Here is a 9,125-nt window from a genome sequence, read left to right as displayed (position 1 = left end):
AATAATAATAATAATTTTTATAAGCCGGGTGCGGTGGCTCACGCCTGTAATGCCAGCACTTTGGGAGGCCAAGGCTGGTGGATCACTTCAGGAGTTTGAGACCAGCCTGGTCAACATGGTGAAACCCCATCTCCACTAAAAATACAAAAATTAGCTGGGCATGGTGGTGGCGGCACCTGTAATCCCAGCTACTCAAGAGACTGAGGCAGGAGAATCGCTAGAACCTGGGAGGCGGAGGTTGCAATGAACCAAGATCGTGCTACTGTACTCCAGCCTGGGGGACAGAACAAACCTGTCTCAAAAAAATCTATCATGGTCAGTACTGGGGTCTGGGACACCAGTCTAGACGTGTCACAGGTGGAGTGGGACAGGCTGGGGTTCAGTTTCTACCATGTCCTCTGCCAGCTCTGTGCCCATAAAACCAGGCACTTGGGAGCTGTGGGGAAGGTATCAGCTCCCAGGCCGGAGGCAGGGATGCTTCAAAGACAAGAAACGGGGCCAGGTGTGGTGACGCACACCTGTAATCCCAGCACTTTGGGAGGCCAAGGTGAGAGGACTGCTTGAGTCCAGGACTTCAAGACCAGCCACGGGCAACATGGCAAAATTGTGTCTTTACAAAAAATATGAAAATTAGCTGGGCGTGGTGGTGCATGCCCATAGTCCCAGGTCCCGAGGAGGCTGAGATGTGAGGATCACCTGAGCCTAGGAAGGTTGAGGCTGCAGTGAGCTGAGATCAAACCACTGCACTGCAGCCTGGGCAACAATGAGACCCTGCTGATGAAGCAAAGACGAGCAAACCCCACTGATATTTTTTTTTTTTTGAGACGGAGTCATGGTCTGTTACCCAGGCTATACTGCAGTGGTGCAATCTTGGCTCACTGCAACCTCTGCTTCCTGGGTTCATGTGATTCTCCTGCCTCAGCCTCCCAAGTAGCTGGGATTACAGGCACCCACCACCACATCTGGCCAATTTCTGTATTTTTAGTAGAGATTGGGGTTTCACCATGTTGGCCAGGCTGGTATCGAACTCCTGACCTCAGGTGATCCACCCACCTCAGCCTCCCCAGTACCCACTGATTCTCATTCCTCTTTCCCAGCCCATGGGGTAAGTTGGCCACAAAGCTCCAGAGGAGAGGGGCTGTGGGGACTCCATCAGGCCCCAGCAGCAGGTGCACCCCGCCCTTTGCTTCTCTTATTAACAAAGGGTCATCCTCCATCTCCCTCTAACCTGCCTTGGAAGCTAGGACGAAACAATACAGAGAAGCCAGGGCAGAAGGGACAAAAGAAAAGTTCAGTTGACACATCATCCATTTATTATCCTTCAGAGTCTAAAACTTCCTCGTGATACAACGTATAGCCACCCATTCCAGCCCGCTTACTGGAACTTCTATTCCCATCTGGTGGCAAACATTTCTTTTTACATTTGTTTTACTATCAAAGATTTAGAGTCACAATAAATACAAGTGACAGCCTCCACCCCCGAAGAGCCCCCCCAATACCCTGCACTAGTGTAACCGTCTATTACACTTTAAGGATTATAAAATTGTTTGCTGTCCTTTTTTAAAAGCTCAGTCCAAGTTCTTTAGGTTAACGTCATCTGCAGCATAGCTCGGCATCAAAAACCCTATGGCAGAGCAGCAAGGATCATCCCTTCTGTGATGGCGACCCCTGCGATGAGAATATTTGTATAGAGAAGTCTTTCCCCTGCCTCTACATCCAATAGGACAGTGGGAGCCACGGGGCCCAGTGGGGCTGCCACTGGGTCGCCCCATTCCCTCTGCCCTGAAGCTTTTGCTTCACCAAGGTCCGCGGAGTACAGGAAAGACCAGGAGCCACTAGCACTGTGGGCTGTTCCACCCTGAGAAGGGCTGCTACAGACCTCATCAGAGAGATGGTTCTTGATGTCACCGTAGAGTTCCTGGGATGAGGTCAAGACGGCCATAGCTGTGGGAGGCTCCAAGGGCACTTGGCCATTCCAAACCCTACCCCCCACCTCCACTACAACAGGCGAGGTGTGAACTCTGAGATCTCCCCAGCCCTGTCTACAGGGCAGCCGACAGAAGGAAGTTTCCAGGTGCTGTTGGAGGTTCATGTCACAGATAACAGGGGATAGTTACAATCAGTTGGGCTGGGGGCTCTCACATTCTGACGGCTTGCAGGAACCTGATCCTGGTAGGGCTCTCAAGAGAGACCAGGACCAGGCACTGGCCGGTTTTGAGGGTGTGCTTTGCTGCAGGTAGAACACCCTAAACATCAATCAATAGCTATCCTGATGAATCCAAACCCCACACCCAGAGAGGTACTTAATAATGCCTTCACCTGGAACATCATAAACGTCATCATACAACAACCCGCTTGGGGCTTATCATAGAGGTTATGCTGCAAGGAACTGAAAGGAAATAATGGGCTAGAGTGCTCGAGACAGCAGAAATGAAGCAAAGATTAAGGCATCTCACACTTTTGCCCCCTGAAATTATTTTAAAAAAAAACTATATCACAGTATGTACGTTGTCCCTGATGGAATACTCCCTGGGGACCTGGGGCTGACCCTCTCCCTTTCAAGGGGCAGCAGTCCATAAGGACGGGTTGACAGTCATCAGCCCTGAAAGGACAGCTGGGCCAGGCTGGGAGAGGTCAGGAGCTGGAGCTGGGGCTGGGGGCCGGCGGGTGCGGCTCGGATCTGGTCCCCTGGTCAGACCCAGCTGACCCAAGCTGCAGCACGCAGAGGTGACTTTGGCCTGGATGCCTGATCCCCAGCCACTGCATAGAACTGAGGTTGGTTCGCCGGGCAGGGCTTTCAGTGGGAAGAAGCCAGCCTGGGTGCTCCTTCCGGGAGGAGCTGGAAGATCTGGCCCCCGTCATGGAACAGAGAGGCCTAACAGCTCAGGGTCGTAGGAGACAGGTATTTATTTGCCAGGCACACAGAAAAATGCGAGGAATAGAAATGCTTGCATACTCTTGAATTTTTTTTTTTTTTTTGGTGTAAAAAACACACCCTCCCCTCCCACCCCAAAAAACATCAAATTCCTTCCTTTTCCCCAAATCCCTGGATCTTGGAATGAAAGCCACCCTTCTCCACCCTGCCCTCACCTTCTTCAGCCCATCCAAGCTACGCACAAAAAAACAAAAATCAGTGAGAAATTTGGGGGTTTGCACAACAAAAAACTAGATAATATTTTCCAAAACTAGGTCTTCTATGGTGTATCAAAAAAGTTTCCTACAGACTGAGGATATTCACACAACAGGAGCCTGGGGGTTAAATGAGCCTTTATTAGAACGTTGTAGCAGTTGTGTTTGAAGGCGGCGGCCCTACAAAAAAAAATTTAAATTAAATCCCCTAACTGCATGGGTAGAAAAAACAGGGCTGGAGCTCAATTGAGACCGGTGGAACCCAGTCCTCACGGAGACACACGCATGTACGTGGGCACAGGACGCCCTCGCAACAGCAAGAAGCCGACCCAGCGTGAAGGAAACACAGAACGGCTTCTGCCTTTCCTCATGGATCCAGTTTTTAAAGAGTGGGACGGGAAAGAAACAAAAATGAAACTAAAAGCAGACCTGATCCTTTTAAAACATTTTTGTAGACTCTAAAGGGAGTTACAAAAGAAAAAAAAAAAGGCTGAAAGCAAATCCTGATAGCAACCCCTAGGTTTAAGGACAGGTTCTAAACTAGACCCAAACGGAAAACCTGAAGTCTGTGCGCAGCGGCTCGCCGCACACCTGGACGGCGCCTCCCGACCTCCACACACCTGTGCACGTTCACCTGCTAGGAACAAGGCCAGGGTGGCTTAAGATTGCGTCCATCGAAATGAATAGAAAAAAGGAAAGAATTTAATAAAATAAACCACAACAGAAAAACCCCGCAACAGTCCCCACTCCAGCTTCCTGCTCGGGGCTGCTGCCGACCGGATCCTCTCCTCCTCCCTTCATGGGCAGCTTCTGGCCTTCATGGGCAGCTTCTGGAATCCCTGCTTCTCTGGCTGGGTCTGTTCTTCAGTTTGTTCTTCTAAGTCTGGGAGGTCCGGGGGCGGGGGTCTCCAGAACCAGCAGCAATGGAAGCGTTCAGCTGAAGCGAGGGCTGCCTCTGTCATCCTGCATCTGTCCATCAGTTACCGGGGCGGGCCGGCCGTCCCTGCCAGGGGCTGTGGCACCATAAGCCGCCCACCCTCCAGGGCACAGGGCCAGCGGGACGACGCAGCGCACAACAGGGACCCCAGGGTCTGCACGGTTTACTTTTAACTCCATCATTATGAGGTGATTAAAAAAAAATCTTTCAACTTATAGATCGCCATGGGAAGGCAGTCAAAGATCGGGAGCCTAAGACGAGGAAAAGCAAAAACAAAACGAAATGCCCCGCTCGGTTCAGAAGCCCCGGGCGCTGGCCTTGCCCATGTGCGTCACAGTGTCCAGGGTGAGCCGCCCGTGTGCCGGCAGGGGCCGAACAAGGGGGCCGGGAGCAGAACCAACCCCCAAGGTCCACTTTTCTGCTGGTGTCGGGCAAACTAAAGGCAAAGAGAGAAAGGAAGAAAGCCCACGGGAAAGGTTCCCCAGCGATGATCCTTGTCCGCCTATGAGGCAGCACCAGCCCCCCAGCCCTGATGAAACTTTGCAGCCAAGAATTGAGGTCTCGCCTCTGCAGCACGGCCGGTGCTTGCTCTTGGGACGGGCACGGTGTCTTCCCGAGCCAGCGGAGGGTGGTGCAGTGGGTCCTTCTAGACTGGGGGCCAGGTGGGGAAGGAGGGAGCCCGTCTTCCACGGGGCCTGGCTCACACTATTTCCACGTGGCTGACTGGGGGATGGAGCGGGGTGGGATCATGTCCAGGAGGTACTCTCGCTGGCGGTCCACGGCCGAGGAGCTCTTGTGCACCGCCAGGCTTGGGCTGACAAACGCAAGGGTCCCACCTGCAACAGAACAGAGCAACCAGCCGAGAAGGCCCTCGTCAGGAGGACTCCTGGGAGGAACCCAGTCACAGGCGCCTAGACCCCAGCCCCAAAACACACTAAGGACCCAGGAGCCCTTGCGAAGCTGCCCACACTACTAACTTAATCAACGTTTCAAATCCCAGGCCCCAGAGCTAAAGAGTATTTAGGCAGCAACTCAATGGCCCTGACATTTCCAGGTTCTGCCAAGGTAATCCCAAGTGCAGGGCAATCATCAGAGGGTCAGCAGCCACCTGTGTTTACAGAAATGAAGGCACTGACCGCAGTGCTGCTTAGAACAGTGGAAAACCATAAACAAATTTGTGCAACAGGATAATAATACAGGATGGAATACTATGCAGCCATGAAAAACTATCTTAGCCGGGCGCGGAGGCTCAGCCTGGAATCCCAGCACTTTGAGAGGCTGGGGTGGGAAGATCACTTGAGGCCAGGAGACCAGCCTGGGCAACACAGCGAGGCCCCATCTCTAAAAAAATATCAGCTGGACATGGTGGCACATCCCTGCAGTCCCAGCTACTCCAGAGGCTGAGGTGGGAGGATTGCTTGGGTCTAGGAGATCCAGGCTGCAAGTGAGCTATGATCACGCTACTGCACTCCAGCCTGGGCAACATAGCAAGAAGTTGTCTCCAAAAGAAGAAAACAAAAAACAAAAACAAAAACAAAAACAAAAAAAGGAAAAAACCTATCTGCTACCCTCAAGTGTTTTTTTTTCTTGGTGGTGGTTGTTTTTAATTTGTAGAGATGAAGTCTTGTGGTTTGCATTATCTAGACTGGTCTCAAACTCCAGGCCTCAAGCAATCCTCCTGCCTTGGCCTGTCAAAGCACTGGGATTATAGGCACGAGCCACTGTGCCCAGCTCAAATTTTAATGCTTACAGAAAGGGTCTCTCATGAACACACAAAGTAGCCAACGCAAGGCACACATTTCCACAAAGGACCCTCAAGGGAAGAGGAGACACTGGGGCAAACCCATTGCCACAGTCTTTTCTCTCTGTATTTTCCAAATTTCCATGATGGACAAATATCACTTTTATAATTGGAAAATAAATAAATGCCCCCAACCCAGCACACGTAGGATTTTTGGCCACAGGGTAAGGGCTGCCCCAGACCCCTTGAAATGGGGTCTCACTCTTGCCCAGGCTGGACTGCAGTGGCACAATCAGTGCTCCCTGCAGCCTTAACCTCCCATGCTCAAGCGATCCTCCTCCCTCAGCCTCCTGAGTAGCTGGGACCACAGACACATGCCATATGCTTGGCTAATTATTTTTTTGTAGAGACAAGGTCTCACCATGTTGCCCAGGCTGGTCTCAAACTCCTAGGCTCAAGCAATCCTCCCATTTCAACCTCACAAAGTGCTGGGATTACAGGTGAGAGCCAGCATGTCTGGCCCTAAGAGTATTTTTAGTGGTGGCTAATACATCTTGTGGAAAAAGTGTTCCCAGGTCAAAAGTTCTTAGGAACCATCCCTATGTGCAAGGGCAGCACTCCAGAAACCTGGCAACTGGGTGCTGCCAGGCACTCTCTCGAAACCCTCGGGGTAACTCTTTTAGGAAACAGTGCTTTCAACTATTTCTTTCAAACTTCAAACACATACTCACACACACGGCTTCCAGATGACTTCCAGCACCGTGCCCACATGTACACACTTATCGACCTCTCCTTTTTTTTTTTTGAGACGGAGTCTTGCTCGTTGCCCAGGCTGGAGTGCTGTGGCACGATCTCGGCTCACTGCAAGCTCCGCCTCCCGTTCACACCATTCTCCTGCCTCAGTCTCCTGACTAGCTGGGACTAGACGTCTGCCACCACGCCCGGCTAATTTTTTGTATTTTTATAGAGACGGGGTTTCACCGTGTTAGCCAGGATGGTCTCGATCTGCTGACCTTGTGATCCACCCGCCTCAGCCTCCCAAAGTGCTGGGATTACAGGTGTGAGCCACCGTGCCCGGCTATTCTCCTCCTACTTTCTTTCTTATACTTTCAAACTTCCCACAAGAGTAATTTCTGACCAGCCCGTGAGTCCTTAGCTGTCTTAAACCTGCTGAGCAGAACACCTGGCTGGCTCCTTTGATGACAGCGCACTCAACTGTCCAGGCTGCCTGCATTCCTCTGCAGCCGAACATCTGCCCTCTCCTGAACTGCTCCTGCAGAGCCTGGTACCTGGGCACGCCCCTCACTTAGGACAGCGGCAGGCTCAGCAGACTCTCAGGCTCCCCCACTCTGCCTAGGATCTGTCCCATGACCGTCCTCTCCTACCTGCAGGGTCACAGGCTTCAGGGTGCATGTGGGACACTTTGGTTCCTCTCCCAGAGGGTGCCCATCTCCATAACTTGACCCTTCCTGACCACCTTTTATTTCCCCATTTTTGGTGGACACAATAAATATTAAACTTTTGTTCTAATGTTAGCACATACGTGAGAAAATAAACAGGCCATCGGGACCATGCCAGGGACGGTGGGGCCGCAGCTGACTCAGGAGAGCCCACTTGAGGGCCTTCACCCCCACTGGTTGTTCTTCAAACACCGTCTCCGGCAAGGCCTGCACGACCTGCCCTAGGTGAGCCTGGCCCCTGCCCTGGGCGCACCCCCTGCCCCGCATTACTGTTCTACTCTGCACCACTCGGTGCGACCGCAGCATGGATGGCACAATGACAGAAAAAAGGACGTTCACTGCGGCACAAAGAGAAATGGGGAACCCTGAGCGGGCAAGACAGGGGTGTGTGCTGACAAGAGTCCATGTGGATGGCTGTGGGGCACCCTCTGAACCAGGCCTGGCCCACATTTTGCGGGTCAAAGGCTGAGCCTGGGTGCAGAGAGTGAGGGTAGTTACTATTTCCTATCTGCTTGTGGCTGTCACTTCTTCAGGGTGTCCTGCTTAGGGGCGGGAGAGAAAGCCAGAGTCCGAGGAGGTCGAGCTTGGGAAGCGGGTCTGGGAAGCAGGCCTTCCTGTGTTTACCGGGTGCACATGTGCCTCTGTTTACGATAAGGAAGGGTGGACCCTGCAATGGGTAAGTCCCCTGGGGAGTCCTGCAGAGGCCACCCACCTGTGCTGAGGGGCGTCTTCTTCCAGTTGGAGGTGGCGCTGCCCTTGCCGGAGCTCACGGTTCTCTCGGAATGTCTGCCGGTCCTGCTGACCAGGGCTGTGGCCGAGGCTGAGTTCTGCAGTTTTGGTGACGGACTGAAGGTGTGCAGGACACCTCGGGGAGTTGTGGCCGAACCCCGGGAAAGCTGGCTGGAGGCCTGCAGTGGAGAGAGGGGGGCGACGGCTCACACAGGGAAAAAGACAGCAGCGGGCGAGACACTCAGCGCAGCCTCTCCTTGCTCTGGCTGACCTCTTCCCACCCACACGGGGTCCCTAAAGTCCAAAATCAGGAGACCAGGTAAGTTACACAGAAGGGTGGGGGAGGGGAGAGAGAGAAACAGAAACAGAGGGAGAGACAGATAGAAGAGGCAGCGTGACAGTCGGCGACTGACGTGGTCACGAGCTGCGGTGGGGGCGCAGGGCTCCCGGTGCCCAGCACGGTTCTGACCTGTAGCACAGCCCCGTTACTCCAGTCGCGGGCCTCTCCTGAGCGGAACGCCAACTTACGCCGGGGTTTTATGACCTACACAAATGGGGGTTAAAAGCGAAGTCAGTGCCGTCCGCTGGCTGGCCCAGAGTGACCGAGGGGGAGCCCCACAGGACAGGCCCGTCCCCCGGGGACTTTAGGCGCCGCGTGGGGATCTTGAGGAAATGTGTTTAGTGAATTGCAAAGAACTTCCAAGAAGACAAAAATTGCCAAAAGGGAGCTTCGGGTCTACAGAGGGTGGGAAGGAGAAACATTAAAATAAAACAACACGAGAACAAAAAACTTGATTTCAAACTTGTTCCTCTCCAAATTTAGCAAGAACATTTCTTCCAAACGCCCCTTTGGTATCTCAACGTGGCTTTCAGAAAAGTCCTTGGAGACAAGCAGTACTTGTCAGCCGGCAGCCTGCGAGTGAGAGCTACAAAATCTAAAGACACTGCAAATTAGTGTTTTCGCCGCCCAACGCCACCATTAACTGCAATTTAGACGCGCAGTTAACAATCAGGCGGCGCAGTGAGGGTGTGGGGCGGATGGTGGAACGGCCTCTGCCTCCCAGGGTTGGGGCTGCCGGCAGCAGGCCAGGCTCACCTGCTTCAGCGCGGGGTGTGGGGCGGCGGCAGG

At 53.0% G+C, this 9,125-nt stretch overlaps 1 protein-coding gene across 1 annotated transcript in view; it reads right to left on the bottom strand.

Annotated features, from left to right (window-relative positions):
* Positions 1-1,292: 1,292 nt before the first annotated feature.
* The window catches only part of GATAD2A (GATA zinc finger domain containing 2A), a 53,585-nt gene continuing 45,752 nt past the window's right edge, over positions 1,293-9,125 (bottom strand). The window contains exons 9-12 of the mRNA XM_011991306.1: positions 9,093-9,124; positions 8,466-8,540; positions 7,980-8,175; positions 1,293-4,902 (exon numbers count right to left, since the gene is read on the bottom strand). Of these exons, the coding sequence (XP_011846696.1) occupies positions 4,772-4,902; positions 7,980-8,175; positions 8,466-8,540; positions 9,093-9,124 (434 nt within the window). The 3' untranslated portion in view covers positions 1,293-4,771. The remainder of the gene's footprint in view (positions 4,903-7,979; positions 8,176-8,465; positions 8,541-9,092; position 9,125) is intronic.

This window comes from Mandrillus leucophaeus, unplaced genomic scaffold (assembly GCF_000951045.1).
Source record: "Mandrillus leucophaeus isolate KB7577 unplaced genomic scaffold, Mleu.le_1.0 Scaffold11, whole genome shotgun sequence".
Classification (NCBI taxonomy): Eukaryota; Metazoa; Chordata; class Mammalia; order Primates; family Cercopithecidae; genus Mandrillus; species Mandrillus leucophaeus.
The sequence above is the reverse complement of the archived record's forward strand: the minus strand, read 5'-3'. Positions and strand labels throughout refer to the sequence as shown.